Here is a 16,464-nt window from a genome sequence, read left to right on the forward strand (position 1 = left end):
TACAAAACACTGCAATCCTATCAATAGAAGGAATGTAGGTGTCTTACTCTTTCCTTGTTGCAGTAAAATGATGTCATCGAGCCAGAACAAAGATTGCCTACAACAACAATTCCAGTCTGCACACGTGTACACACGAGCTTTCATCTCCATGTCAATAGAGAAGGATTGAAGAACTGTAGGTCTAGGTGCGAATTGGTGTTTTACTAACACATGCCTAACAGCTGCCATTTTCTTTTCTTTTACTGAGTTATCTGTGTTTGTGTTAGTTCATTCAGATTACCCCTATTTACTTAAGATGACTAAATTGGCCAAATTTCAAGCAACAGTCACATCATTCAATTACTGTATACCCGTCACATCTACATGAAACTGTATTGCAGTGCTGCCCCAAAAAACTCTATAAAATATCTACAAGATACACCTAATGCCCTGTACACACGATCATGTGTACACGGCATAAGTGTAGCAATATGGTTACCTTTAACCTCCCTGGCGGTATGATTCTGTCTGGAATTACGTACCAAAAGCGGTACAATTATTTGCAAGGAAATTTGGCGTTTTATACTGTAGGCCTGCAATTCTTAGGAATAACACATTTAAATCTGACCAAACAAGAGTCTAGTAGGCATCCCGGGTATGAATTTTTTTTAAAAACAAAATTATAAATTATAATATAATAAATAATTATAACAAATAATAATATAATTATAATAGAAATTATTCAATAATGTAATCAACTCAAAATCACTGAAATTTGCTCAGTTGCAGAATTGTCGCACAATTCTGCGAGTGATTATAATTTATTATCGCTGTTTTCTAGCTGCTCTAAAACCATTTTTGACATAAAGGGACACTTTTGGTTGCTATGGACAATATACAGTTTGCAGGCAGAAAGAACAGTTTTTATTATATAAAAGAACATGTAGGGCACTGGGCAGACCACTAGGGACAAGGGGGGGTGTGCATTTTTTACATACAGTACTATAATCTATAGGATTACAGTATACTGTATGTATTGTGTTTGTTTACCTTTTTGAATTTGGCGCCGTTCTCCGCCCACGTGCGTCGTAACGTCGCAGGGAACGGAGGCACACGGGGACACTGTGAATCGAGCGAGGAGGACCCGCTCGCTCACACAGCGGGGTGACATCGCTGGATCCAGGGACAAGGTAAGTATACCAAGCCTGTGGATTCAGCGAGAAGGTAAGCCGCGCCGCTGCACGCTCTGCACATCTACCCCAGAGCGTGACTCGGGGATACCGATCCCAACATGAAAAAACCACCCCGAGTCACGCTCGGGGATACCGCCAAGGAGGTTAATGAAGGTACAACATTTAGCAACTTTTTGCTACACTTAGAGGCGCCTCTCTTCTCTTTTATACTCTGTGGATGGACATTTTATGGTTACACAACTTATCACATTGCTATAATCTTTTTATATGGACTATAAACTGAAGGACCTATGAATAAATGGTTGTGGAACAAATCATTTGAGTATCCATTATTTCTTATAGGGAAATTCGCTTTGATATACAAGTGCTTTGGATTACAAGCATGTTTTCGGGAACTAATTATGCTCGCAATCCAAGGTTTTACTGTACCTGGATATACAATTTAAGGCAACATGGTGCAATGCACAATAAAAGTACTATTTTTTTAGAATCATCATATATGTGTGTTGCGGTGCAATACAGCACAGCCAGGTTTTCTGTATGTGTGTTGGCCCATTATGCACAATAAACGGCAAAACACATCCACTCACACATTACTATGCATTGCGATGATGTGCATTAACATGGGCTTTACCACTCATTACTGAAACGGTGTGAATGCACCCTCCTCAAGCTAGAGCTCTTTTTCAAAAATCTTAATTGTGGTTACTGAACAGATGCTCTCCATGTCTAATTCATGATCCCACTGCATGTTTACCAAAACCATGCAACCAACCTTTTAGCTGCGTTTATTGTGCTATTAGTGATGAACGCATCTTCACCACAAGGCATACAACTCGATGTGAAATATCTAATCACATGACCACCAGATTGGGATCTTCTGACTTGTGAACGTCTGGCTGGTAGTGGATGCTAACATGACTGTGCAGAAGTCCTTATTTACAGCTTACTGTATTTTTAAGGTGGCCATAGATAAATGGAAATTCGGCCGCAGTGTGGATTTGATTTAAATCAAAATTTAAATCACTAGTAAAAAGGCTTGATTTAAATTATAATTTTTAAAGAGCAACTGTCATCTCTGTCCCACAGCGGCTCCTCCTCTGACTCAGTTGGCTCCTTCTCTCACCCTCTGTTGGCTCCTCCTCTGACTCTCTGTTGGCTCCTCCTCTGACTCTCTGTTGGCTCCTCCACTGACTCTCTGTTGGCTCCTCCTCTGACTCTCTGTTGGCTCCTCCTCTGACTCTCTGTTGGCTCCTCCTCTGACTCTCTGTTGGCTCCTTCTCTCACCCTCTGTTGGCTCCTCCTCTGACTCGCTGTTGGCTCCTCCTCTGACTCACTGTTGGCTCCTCCTCTGACCCTCTGTTGGCTCCTCCTCTGACCCGCTGTTGACTCACTGACAGTTCCATTCACTTTAATGGGACGTCTGGCTGGTAGTGGATGCTAACATGACTGTGCAGAAGTCCTTATTTACAGCTTACTGTATTTTTAAGGTGGCCATAGATAAATGGAAATTCGGTCGCAGTGTGGATTTGATTTAAATCAAGTTGATTTAAATCACGATTTAAATCACTAGTAAAAAGGCTTGATTTAAATCGACTCGATTTAAATTTATAATTTTTAAAGAGCAACTGTCATCTCTGTCCCACAGCGGCTCCTCCTCTGACTCTGTTGGCTCCTCCTCTCACCCTCTGTTGGCTCCTCCTCTGACTCTCTGTTGGCTCCTCCTCTGACTCTCTGTTGGCTCCTCCTCTGACTCTATGTTGGCTCCTCCTCTGACTCTCTGTTGACTCCTCCTCTGACTCTCTGTTGGCTCCTCCTCTGACTCTCTGTTGGCTCCTCCTCTCACCCTCTGTTGGCTCCTCCTCTGACTCTGTTGGCTCCTCCTCTGACCCTCTGTTGGCTCCTCCTCTGACCCGCTGTTGACTCACTGACCGTTCCATTCACTTTAATGGGACAGCTGGTGACACAACAAGGTGAGGGACATGGGAGCAGCAGGTGAGTGGATGCCCGCTAACAGGCGTTGCAATGATGAATCTGAAATGACAGGTGCTCTTTAAATGCAAGCACTTATTCTTGCTGGTAGTTAGAATCTTTAAAACGGAGGTTCCGCGGTCCCTCGTTTTTTTTTTTTTTAACATTGCATTGAATGTTGTTTCAGTTACAATGCTAGTACTCACGTGTTTGACACTTTTACTCATCCCCAGTCTGATGTCTTAGTAAATAATACGTTTTAAAAAATGATGCAGGACTTTGCCATTTTGCTTGTGGGCATTGTAAAGCCCACAGGCACACACTTCTGGGAAGCGTGAATACCCTCGTCACGTGACCGGCTTGATGAGTCACGCGACAAGTGAAATCCTGTGAGATTTCGATGGTCAGCGTTGTGATTGGTCTCCTGGGAAGCATGACACTGTGCTCCCAGGAGACATTGCGGACACCTCCCAGCTGGGGAAGAGAAAAGATACGCCCACTCCAGCGGGAGGGATACCCGGAAGTCTCAATAAATACTCCTGATTCACGGTATTTAAAATCCACACAAAAAAAAAAATAATAGCCATATGTATATGTATATTACCCATAGATCTGGATAAGCCAATGTTTATATTTAGGGTGAACCTCCGCTTTAATATTTTCAAACAAAATGAAGGTTTCCAAGTTAGAATAATTAACTGTCAGGTCAGTAAAGCTGCGATATCGGAACCGATTCAATCATACAGTTTGAAGTGTACATAGATTTACAAAACAATCATAAAGTTTGTAGTGTACATAGATTTACAAAACAATGGGATAAAGGAATATTCCTGAACTTTGATTTATTTCATGGTTACTGTGACATTGTGTTAATGCTTCAATGCATTTTTCTTATTATTATTTACATTTATATCCCCCCTGTTTGGCCGATTGATCAGGGATCGGTGAATTTCTATCCATGACCGTTCGAGCTAGATAGACGTCAATCTAATAATTGGCTTCTCTCAAACAGGAAAGTTGGAAAATTATCATTCGATCGGTGCTGCAGCGGTAATCATTGTAGTCTGGGAGCGGCTGTAATAAAATAGTAGGGAGGATTCCAACCATCGATTGTGTGGATGGTGGAATCTGTTTGGAAATTAGCTGGCTGATCCAAAAAAAAAAACATCCTTCTATGGCCAGCTTTATTGACTCAGGCCTCGTACACACGACCGAGTTTCTCTGCAAAAAAACAGCCAGAAACTTGCTGGGAGATATTTTTTTGCCGAGGAAACCGGTCGTGTGTACATTTTCGTCGAGGAAACTGTCGAGAAACTCGACGAGCCAAAAAGAGAGCGAGTTCTCTATTTCCTTGACAGGAATGGAGAAAATTGGCCTGTCGAGTTTCTCGACAGCCTAACAAGGAACTCGACGAGGAAAACCATGTGTTTCGCCCGTCGAGTTTCTCGGTCGTGTGTACGAGGCCTCAGACTAATAAGCATGGGATGACAGCCAGGCAACTGGCATTTGCAGAATAAGAAATTAGCAGTGGCTGTCTCCATATTTCTCCCACAAAGGGTTCTCTTTAAGTGGAGATTAGCCTCACAAGAAGTCCTACAGATTGAAAAGAATTATTTTTTTTTTGTTAAATCGGGAGTTCACCCTAAAAAAATGTTTTAACATTAGATTGAGGCTCATTTTGTGAAGGGGAATCGGGTAGTATTTTTAAAATCGAAGCCGTACTTACCGTTTTAGAGAGCGATCTTCTCCGCAGCTTCCGGGTATGGTCTTCGGGACTGGGCGTTCCTATTTGATTGACAGGCTTCCGACGGTCGCATCTACCGCGTCACGAGTAGCCGAAAGAAGCCGAACGTCGGCGCGGCTCTATACGGCGCCTGCGCACCGACGTTCGGCTACTTTCGGAAAATCGTGACGCGATAGATGCGACCGTCGGAAGCCTGTCGGAAGCCTGTCAATCAAATAGGAACGCCCAGTCCCGAAGACCATACCCGGAAGCGGCGGAGAAGATCGCTCTCTAAAACGGTAAGTACTGCTTCGATTTTAAAAATTCTACCCGATTCCCCTTCACAAAATGAGCATGAATCTAATGTTAAAAATTTTCATTTCCGGGTGAACCTCCACTTTAAAGATCTCCATAAATGATAGATGAGTCTCCCAGTCCAGCCATTTCCAGACAAGCAGGGAATCAATGTCCGTCTTTGGGAATTCAGTAGACATCCCCGGCCAAGATTCCCTGGCAGAAGAATCAATAGGTTGAATTGCTCACAAAATGTTGCCAACACTTTCAGCGCTAAGAGGCCCTCTGCAGTGAGACGCAGGAAGGCAGCGGCAACACTGGGTGGATGCGACCCTCCTCAGATGGGGTAATCCAAAGGGACACTAACAAGACAAACACACAGGAATGTGCAGACACCTAGTACATTACCAATATACATTTATTTAATAAAAATTGATTTAAAAAATGGATAATCACAATATGGCAACTACAAATTTGCCATAGGACACACGTGTGCCATTAACATCAAGGGGTGTGTATCTGATGCGTTTTTGGGGTGCGCCCCCTTCCTCAGAGCAGTGATGGCCACCCCCGATTGCGGGCATGAGAGCCAGAATGGGGATTTGTGTATGTAAACACAAAAATCCCTGTTCTGACAGGGGAGGAGAGACAGATTGTCTGTTACTACTACGTAGGAACAGCGATCTGTCTCCTCTAGCCTGTCCCATCCCCCCACAGTTAGAAACACACCTAGGGAACACATATAACCCCTTGATTGCCGAGTACTGAGTGATCGTCTTTTCCTGGTGATTAGGAACAGCAGTCCCTCTCTACTCCCATCCCCCCACAGTTAGAAACACCTCCCAGCCCCGAGGGATTTCACACTGGAATGGTGCACTAGCAGGACGGGAAAAAAAGTCCTGCTAGCCGCATCTTTGGAGCGGTGAAGGAGCGGAGAGGCGCATTGCGGGCGGTTTTAACCTTTTCTTGGCCGCCAGCAGGGAGGTAAAACCACCCTGCTAGCGGCCAAATAGAGCTGCGAAATTAGCGGTAAAGCCCCGCAAAAGATAGTGGCGCTTTACCGCCATCGCACCTCCCGTTCCAGTGTGAAAGGTGCCTTGCTGCTAATTTAGGGGCGCTAGCGGCCGAGAAAGGGTTAAAATCGGCCGCAATTGCCGGCGGTATAGCAGCGCTGTCCCATTGATTTCAATGGGCGGGAACGGTGAAGGAGCGGTATACACACCGCTCCAAAGATGCGGCTAGCAGGACTTTTTTTCCCGTCCTGCTAGCGCACCGCTCCAGTGTGAAAGCCCTCGGGGCAGCTGTTTAGGGTCGGATTGCAGGCGCTATTTTTTAGTGCAATAGCGCGTGCAAAACGCTCCAGTGTGAAAGGGGTCTTATACATCTATGTGTGCATGGACACACGGGGGTTGATTTACTAAAAGCACTCTGCAAGTGCAGTTGCTCCAGAGCTTAGTAAATGAGGGAAGGTTCTGCGGTTTTCCATCATCCAATCGCGAGCATGTGATTGGGTATTCTTTGCAAAGTGAAGCGTCACCTAATTTACTAGCATCTACAGCAGGGGTGCCCAACCTTTTGAAGAGCAAGGGCCACTTAAGCGACTTGGTAAATGGTCGCAGGCCACAATGAGTGGAGCGGGTGGATGGCAGCCCACTCGACTCTATAGAGCCCACTCTACTCTCAGCACCCCAAACTCGCAGGTAATAGAAGTCTATGGCCCAGATTCTCATACATTAGCGTTGCTCCTGGGCAGCGTAATGTATGAGCTCTACGTTTCACCGCCGCAGGTCTACAGGTTTAAATCCTGATTCTCAGAACACTTACCTGTAAACTTGCGGCGGTGTAGCGTTAGATTGCTCGGCGCAAGCCCGCCCAATTCAAATGGGGCGGGCACCATTTAAATTAGGCGCGCTCCCGCGCCGAGCGTACTGCGCATGCTCCGTCGGGTAAATTACCCGACGTGCATTGCGCTAAATGACGTCGCCCCAACGTCATTTGCCTAGATGTATACGTAAATGGCGTCCAGCGCAATTCACGGACATCTTACGCAAACTACGTAATTTTTATTCAATTCGACGCGGGAACGACGGCCATAGTTAACATTGGTTGCGCCTGCTAATTAGCAGGGGCAACCTTACGCGTCGGGTACGCTACGCAAACGACGTTAATTCGCTGCGTCGACCTCGCGTATGTTCGGGAATCGCCGTACTTACCTCATTTGCATAGACGACGGGGAAAAGCGACGATGCGACACCTAGCGGCGGGAAAAAAAATTACTTTTAAGATCTGACAGCGTAACAGCCTTACGCTTGTCAGATCTAATGGGTACCTATGCGCAACTGATTCTGAGAATCAGTCGCATAGATACCCGGGGCCAGATGAGGTGTTACGACGGCGCTAATGGTGTTGCGCCGTCGTAACGCCTTTGAGAATCTGGCCCATAGTCTCAGTGCAGGTAACCAACAGGAGTACTTCTCTGTACCTGTGGATCAATTTAAATGCAGCCCGGTAACCACTGCAGAACAGATATGCCCATATATACACACACTGTAATTTTAGTAATAAAAACTTACTTGGCTCCCCTGCGCGAGAGCACTTAATATAACGACGGATCTCGCACAGGCCACTCGGGGCACTCGCCCCTGACTCCCGTGCGCGTGCCCGGCGGGCGCGATCGCTGCCGGGCACACGCGATCGCTCGTTACAGAGCGGGGACCGGGAGCTGTGTGTGTAAACACACAGCTCCCGGTCATGTCAGGGAGAGAAATGCTGATCTTCTGTTCATACAATGTATGAACAGAAGATCAGTCATTTCCCCTAGTGAGGCCACACCCCCCTACAGTTAGAACACACCCAGGGAACATACTTAACCCCTTCCCCGCCCCCTAGTGTTAACCCCTTCACTGCCAGTGGCATTTTTATAGTAATCCAATGAATTTTTATTGCACTGATCGCTATAAAAATGCCAATGGTCCCAAAAATGTGTCAAAAGTGTCCGCCATAATGTCGCAGTACCGAAAAAAAATCGATGACCGCCGCCATTACTAGTAAAAACAAAATATTAATAAAAATGCCATAAAAATACCCCCTATTTTGTAAACGCTATAACTTTTGCGCAAACCAATCAATAAACGCTTATTGCGATTTTTTTTTAAAGAAAAATATGTAGAAGAATATGTATGGGGGATATTTATTATAGCAAAAAGTAAAAAATATTCATTTTTTTCAAAATTGTCGCTCTATTTTTGTTTATAGCACAAAAACTAAAAACCGCAGAGGTGATCAAATACCACCAAAAGAAAGCTCTATTTGTGGAAAAAAAAGGACGTCAACTTTGTTTGGGAGCCACGTCGCAGGACCGCGCAATTGTCAGTTAAAGCGACGCAGTTACCTGGTTGATCCTGCCAGTAGCATATGCTTGTCTCAAAGATTAAGCCATGCACGTGTAAGTACACACGGCCGGTACAGTGAAATTTAAAAAGTGCTCTGGTCTTTCACCAGCAATATGGTTCCGGGGGTTAAGTGGTTAATAACAGTATTCTATTCTATTTTATTCCATCCCAGAGCAGGAGGTCGTGGGCCACATCAGAGGGCTCTGCGGGCCACTGGTTGTTGGGCACACCTGGGGCCAGATTCACAAAGAGATACGACGGTGTATCTACAGATACACCATCGTATCTCTGACTTACACTGGTCCTATCTATGCGCCTGATTCATAGAATCAGATACGCATAGATAGGACTAAGATCTGACAGTGTTACACTGTGTTACACTGTCGGATCTTTTTTTAAATTTAAAAATGGCGCCGGGGGCGTTCCCGCTGATTTACGATAAATAATATGTAAATCAGCGAGATACGCAAATTCACGAACGTACGCGGACCCGACGCAGTGTTCTTACGTCGTTTCCGTAGCGGTTTTCCGTCGTATACTTACCCCTTCTTTTATCAGGCGCAGCCAATGTTAAGTATAGCCGGCGTTCCTGCGTCGAATTTGAATTTTCCTACGCCGTTTGCGTACGCCGATTCACGAACACGCGCGCCGCAAGTCCCGCTCACGTCGCAACCACTGACGTCCTAGTGACGTCAGTGGGAGCAATGCACGCCGGGAAATTCTACGGACGACGCATGCGCATTTAAATCGGCGCGGGAACGCGCCTGATTTAAATATGACACTCCCCTAGCCGCGGAATTTGAAATTCCGCTGGGGGATTTAGGATCCGCCGTCGCAAGTTTGGAGGTAAGTGGTTTGTGAATTAGCCACTTGCCTCCTAAACTTGCGGGAGCGGATCTTAATTCACGTAGAACGAGCGGATCTATAGATCCGCTGAGCTACGTGAATCTGGCCCCTAATCTACAGCAACTGCACTTGCAGAGTGCAAAGTCTATTTACCTTTAGTAAATCAACCCCATAGGCTAACATAGAGGCGCTTTTACAGGTCGAAAAAAACAAAAAAAAACAAACACCAAACGCTTGTAAAAAGAAGCGTCTTTTTAAGTCCTCATGTGCATGAGCCCTTGGGATTAAATTATTGTTACAGATATCCAATTTTTAAATCATTTTTTTCCTCCACAGCTTTTTCTTGCTCCCTCCTTTCTATTTTCATGTGTGTTTTCCATTCCACTCCCTTCTCTCCTCCTCTATCCCTCCTCTCTTCCTCCCTGTTCCCCCTCCTCCTAAAGATGCGATTCCGCCTTACAGCCCTTTCGGGTTCCCTCATTCGTTAGCACTGTCCCATAGGTCTCAATTAGTTGCTATGGAGATGCTTTTTGAATGGGGAAGGGGGGGTGGTGCCGGGGGAAGGGTTCCAAGCAGCTAAAATTACAGAGGGTGAAGAAAATGACTGAAAAAGCTGTGAGAAGGGGCTGAGCCCTGCCAGGAGAGGAGGAGAAGGAAGCTCTCTGACTGAGTTCCTGGATTCCCAGCACTGCTAAGGATTCCTGGGAAGATTTTGGGACAGGAGCCAAAGTCCCCCATATCCTGTCCCTGTCAGATTTCTGACACCGGAGGAGCCTGGCGGCGGAGCTCACAAGTCTGTCAAGGGACTCATGCTTACGGTAACTGTTTTGGAATTTCTGATTTTTGTATGGGAAGATCTATGGAAGTTGCAGCTGAAACCGCTTGGCATTCTCCGAAGACTTCCTGAGCAGATCTCCAAGTCTTTTTATGGAGTATCCAAGTGTGCATAAAAGGACTAAAACACATGCTTATAGCCTCAGGTGAAGAGTAGACCCAGCAGGGGGGGGGGGGGGACACCGGGAGGTGATCCTATCCCATCAACTTTTGTGACCTGAAGATTCAGACCAATACAGATCTGCTGCCGTGAGGACCGTTAATGGAATCATGTAGGTGCCATGAAAATTGAGTCTTAGGTCCTTTGAGGATATAGCGAATATTTATTCAGTACATTTATGCCTAGGGTAAGGATGTTCAGGTGCTCTCCAGAAACCGGTCGTTGCCTCTTGGATTACCTTTTACGTTTTTTTTTTGGATGAGTGAATAGCATGTGAATACATTTTCCCAGTACTGACGAGCTAGGATATTTTCGAATCTCATTCTTCCATTGCATCTTCAAAATATGGACCTCCGAACAGGTTAGCGGAAGTCTTCAGATGGGTGAATGCCGTAGTTTATGTTTTGCTACTATTTACCAGTGCTGACAAATTTTGGATATTTCTCGATTCTGTTCTTCCATTGCTTCTCCAAAATATGGACCTCCGAACAGGTTAGCGGAAGTCTTCGAATGGGTGAATGGCGTAGTTTATATTTTGCTATTTCCCAGTACTGACAAATTTTGGATATTTCTCGATTCTGTTCTTCCATTGCTTCTCCAAAATATGGACTTCCGAATAGGTTGACGGAAAACCTTTGGATAGTTGAATGGCGTAGTTCATGTGTTGCTACTATTTCCAAGTACTGACAAGTTTGGACATTTCTGGATTCTGATGTCCCATTGCTTCTCCAAAATATGGACCTCCGAACAGGTTAGCGGAAGTCTTTGTATGGGTGAATGCCGTAGTTCATGTTTTGCTACTATTTCCAAGTACTGACAAATTTTGGATATTTCTCGATTCTGTTCTTCCATTGCTTCTCCAAAATATGGACCTACGAACAGGTTGACGGAAACCTTTGGATGGGTGAATGACGTAGTTCATGTTTTGCTACTATTTCCCAGTGCTGGAAAACGTTGGATATTTCAGAATTCTGTTCTTCCATATCTTCTCCAAAATATGGACCTACGAACAGGTTAGCTGAAGTCTTTGGAGTTTGGTTTGAGCTACCTTGGACAGAGATCCGTCATTCAACATCCACACCTGTTGCTACTCGTAGAGCATCATGTACATGGATAAAAGTACTCTGAGAGGTAAGACGGTTACAGTTGTACTGTGCTGATATCTCACATCTGTGTGAGTTGAAGCCCATTTTCGGGCACCAGATTTCGTATTCTATTCTGTTTATTCACACCTGGGCGATGTGCTGTCACTCAACGCGCTCAGAAAAAGTACAGGAGCTCTTTGGGCATGATGGCACCTTTTGGACCCCAATAGGTGCGCCTGAAAAACCTATGTAAGTGCACAGATTCTACTCCTAATAACAGTCTCCCCCTCCTATTACCTGGTTTCCATTGGCTAAAACAAAACCGCTCAAGCCTGAAAATGCGCACAAAAAAAAAAGCTACACAATTGCATAACCACGCTTATGTTAAAATGTGACTCCAGGCTAATGAGTCCACGGGGAATCCCAACAACAGTCACAAGAAAGATATTAACATCCAAGCACGTTCCTGCGCATATCGCACAATGCACACCTCTCTTTGGTATCGTGGTTTATGGCTTGTGATACAGTAAAACCTTGGTTTGAGAGTAACTTGGTTTGAGAGCGTTTTGCAAGGTAAGCAAAATGTTTTAATACATTTTGCCTTGATATACAAGCGATGTCTTGATATAAGAGTAGCGCCATGTCACAACTGAGTATAAAAAAAGAAGAGAGGAGCTTCTAAGTCAGAGGTCCTCAAACTACGGCCCTCCAGTTGTTCGGGAACTACAATTCCCATCATGCCTAGTCATGTCTGTGAATGTCAGAGTTTCACAAAGCCTCATGGGAGGTGTAGTTCCGCAACAGCTGGAGGGCCGTAGTTTAAAGATCCCTGCTCTAAGGCTGCATTCACACCTGAGCGTAGCGTTTTTGGTAGTTTTTTTCCGGGGGTTTTGACGTGCGTTTTGTCGCGCGTATTCGTGCGTTTGCATACAGCGTTGTCCGACGTTTTTGAACTTCGACGTTTTTTATTTTAGCCAATAGGAAAAATTATCATCTTTTCATCACTTGTTGCTATGTTTGTAGATTTTTTTACCTTCTGCATGGGTGAAATGTTCTATTGATCAAAGCGACAAAACTCTCGTTGTCGCGCTAGACGCTTGAATCGAGCGTTTCCATTACTTTCTATGGGAATACAAACGTTCTAAAACGCCCAAATCCGCCCAATTCGCGCACAAAAAAGGGTCCGGAACTTCAGGCGATCGGCGACAGGAGTTTTGGAGTGGAGATGTGAACCATCTCCATAGAGAATAATGTATTTTTTCCCCTCTAGCGTTTTGGAGCTTCACGCTTCAGGCGACAAAACGCTCAGGTGTGAATGCAGCCTAAGTGTAGCAATATGGTTACATTTAATGAAGGTACAACATTTAGCAACTTATTGCTACACTTATGCCGCGTACACACGATCGGTTCGTCTGATGAAAACGGACCGTTTTCATCAGACAAACCGATCGTGTGTGGGCCCCATCTGTTTTTTATCCATCGGTGAAAAAACTAGGAACTTGTTTTAAAATTATCTGATGGTTCAAAAACCGATCGTCTGTGGGCACATCCATCGGTTAAAAATCCATGCATGCTCAGAATCAAGTCGACGCATGCTCGGAAGCATTGAACTTCATTTTTCTCAGCACGTCGTTGTGTTTGACGTCACCGCGTTCTGACGCGATCGTTTTTTTAACCGATGGTGTGTAGGCAAGACTGAAAGTCAGCTTCATCGGATATCTGATGAAAAAATCCATCAGACCGTTTTCATCGGATGAACCGATCGTGTGTACGAGGCATTAGAGGTGCCTCTCTTCTCTTTTATACCCTGTAAAAAAAATGCTTTGATATACAAGTGCTTTGGATTAAAAGCATGTTTCTGGAACAAATTATGCTCGCAAACCAAGGTTTTTACTGTACTTGTAAGCCATATGGGCGATAGGAGCCTATAATAGAATATATAGCAAACAAATGTTAACATAAGTTTATTTCCAATTAGAATCGTTACTGTCAGTGCCTGAAATGTGATTGCATGTTTTAAAGACCGCCCATAGATATGACGCGGCAGTTGGAAGATCTGACCACCTCGCAATGATGATCGTGGCATCAACATAGACGCTCATTTGACTGAGCATACATGTTTATGCACAAGCAGACCCTCCTGGCGCTGGCTACATCTTTGGAAGAACAATAGTGATTGGCTGTGAAAATGACAATAATTCTAACAAGACTGGTCCACAAAGTGGTGTCTGCAGAGGTTTAAGAGGTTGTAAACTCTTGGAAAAAAATAAAACCTGTAAAACAAAGACATAATGAGCTAATATGCGTCACATACTAGCTCATTGTGAAATACTTACCTTAGAACAAAGCCCTCCAGCGGCGCCCGCACTAGGGTTGCCACTTTTTCTTCAAGCTAAACCCGAACACTTTAGCAGCACACAGCAAACTTTTTTTTTTGTATAGTATACACTATAGGATTGTAACAGACCTGCGACTCCTTTGGGCACTCCAAATAGAAAAGTAGTGCGGCGCCCTGTTCTGAGCCACATTCCTGCCTGAATAATGTGCCCGTGTTTCAGGCAGACTGAAATCTGGACACATGATTCAAAACCTGGACTGTCCGGGTAAATCCCGGACAGGTGGCAACCCTAGCCCGCACACCGTTGAAATGGCTGACATCTTCCCCGGTGTTTTTTCCGAGTTCACAGGCTCCGGCGCTGTGAGTGGCATGAGCCGTCAACGGTCACAGCAGAGGGCTCGGAAGGAACGATACGGGCAGCCATTCCTTTAGCACGCATGCGCCAGTGATTTCTCTGGCTGCATGTACAGTAAATATCTCCTAAACGGTGCAAGTTTAGGAGATATTTACTACCTATAGGTAAGCCTTATTATAGACTTGCCTATAGGTAAAAGGCAGTGGTGGAGTTTACTTCCTCTTTAAAGTGTTTGTAAACCCATTTTTATAACTTTATGCTACATGTTACCTGTAGCTACCCTGGATATCTCCTAAACCTGCATGGTTTAGGAGATATCCCCCTGTGTCTGCATGTGTCGAAGTGATCGGCACATGCGCACTGAAGCAATGGCACGTCGTGCCGCTGCTTCAGTTAGATGTGCCGTTACCGGCGTCTCCCGTGTGCATGCGTGGGAGTGGCATCATCCCGGCTCCGGCCAATCACAGCGACGGAGCCATGATATCCGGAAGTAAGCTCCGGGAGAGATGTCTGCGGCTGGAGGGGGGGGGGGGGGTCAAGGACTACTGCAGAGGCTTCGATCTAAGGTAAGTAATACATCATGAGCTAGTATGCTATGCATACTATCTCATTATGCCTTTGTCTTGCAGGGTTTTTTTTTTCGTTTTTTTTTTTAAGGGTTTACAACCACTTTAAGGCCACGTACACACGGTCGGTCCAAACCGATGAAAACGGACTGAAGGACCTTTTCATCAGTCCAAACAGATCTGGTGTGGGCCAGTCAGTCAGTTATCCTTCGGTCAAAAATTTTAGAACTTGCTTTAAAATTTAACCGATGGACGCCTAACCGATAGGTCAAAACCGATGGTTAGTATGCAAAAGCATCGGTTAAAAACCTGCGCATGCTCAGAATCAAGTCGACGTATGCTTGGAAGCATTGAACTTAATTTTTCTCAGCACGTCGTTGTGTTTTACGTCACCGCGTTCTGACACGATCGTTTTTTTTAACTGATGGTGTGTGGGCACATCAGACCATCAGTCAGCTTCATCGGTTAACCAATGAGAACGGTCCGAAAGAACCGTTCTCATCGGATGGACTGATCGTGTGTACAGGGCTTAAGGGGTTGATTTACTAAAAGCAAAGTTGCTCCAGGCTTCACTGTGCAAAGAATACCCAATCACGTGCCAGAAAAAAAAAAAAAACAACAGCATTTTCGCCTGCACATGATGAATTGGTGTCATTGAGAGGATTTGTGCCCCATCATTGGTATCATTGGGCAAAATTGTTGGCGTCATTGGAAGGAATTGCGCCCCATCATTGGTTTTATTGGGTCCAAATGTTGGGGTCATTGGGAGGGATTGTGTCCCATTGTTGATGTCAGTGGGCCAAACTATTGATGTTATTGGGAGGAATTGTGTCCCATCGTTGGTGTCATTGGGAGGATTCATTGACCGTCATTGGGCCAAATTGTTGGTGTCATTGGAAGGATTTGTGCCCCAAAATTGGTATCATTGGGCCCAATTGTTGGGGTCATTGGGAGTAATTGTGTCCCATTGTTGGTGTCGGTGGGCTCAACTGTTGGTGTTATTGGGAGCAATTGTGCCCCATCGTTGGTGTCAGTGGGACTAATTGTGCCCCATCGTGGGTGTCATTGGTGCCAATTTGTTGGTGTTATTTGGGTCATTGGGAGGAATTGTGCCCTTTCACTGGTGTTAGAGGGCCCCTGTAAAAAAAAACATTTTATTACATTTTACTACTTACAGTTTTGGTGTCTTGCCCGGCGGCCTCGTCCGGTCCCGCGTCCGTCTGCGGCCTCGGTGGTGTCCTCCCGGCTTCTCCCGCGCTGTCTCCGTGTCGAATCCCCGCTTCCCGCGCTCAGTTTGAAGCCTCCGCCGACATATACCGAGCGCAGTACACTCGGGTATATTCGGCCACGCTCGGCTTCTCACGCATAAACGTCACAGAGCGTGACTACGAGCGAAGCCGAGCCTGGCCGAATGTACCCGAGTGTACTGCGCTCGGTATATGTCGGCGCAGGCATTCAAACTAAGTGTGGGAAGCGGGTATCGGCGTATATCGCGCACCTACGATTTTGCCCTGATTTTCAGGGCAAAAAAGTGCACGGTATACGCCGATAAATACGGGGTCCCTATAAGCTAGTACATTGTTGGTTCACTTATCTTTTCCTTCCATTTCCCTTCTAAATGTTTTTTTTTCTTTGTCTGTTTTTTTCATTTCCTGTTCCTCCTCAGTAAGCTTGCCCCCATCATCCGAGCCGCTCTGTCTGGGGGTTAGTCAGCCAGAACAGCTTACT

General features: G+C 45.3%; 1 protein-coding gene across 2 annotated transcripts in view; it reads left to right on the forward strand.

The window, feature by feature from the left end:
• Positions 1-16,464, forward strand: part of FGD1 (FYVE, RhoGEF and PH domain containing 1) — a 267,137-nt gene that overhangs the window by 81,323 nt on the left and 169,350 nt on the right. Inside the window, exon 1 of one of the 2 annotated variants that reach the window (XM_040322866.1) lies at positions 9,959-11,523. The exons of the other annotated variant lie outside the window; for it this stretch is intronic. Within the exon in view, the coding sequence (XP_040178800.1) occupies positions 11,496-11,523 (28 nt within the window). The 5' untranslated portion in view covers positions 9,959-11,495. Of the gene's footprint in view, positions 1-9,958; positions 11,524-16,464 lie in introns of those variants that run through there. 2 annotated transcript variants of the gene reach the window in all.

This window comes from Rana temporaria, chromosome 9 (genome assembly GCF_905171775.1).
Source record: "Rana temporaria chromosome 9, aRanTem1.1, whole genome shotgun sequence".
Classification (NCBI taxonomy): Eukaryota; Metazoa; Chordata; class Amphibia; order Anura; family Ranidae; genus Rana; species Rana temporaria.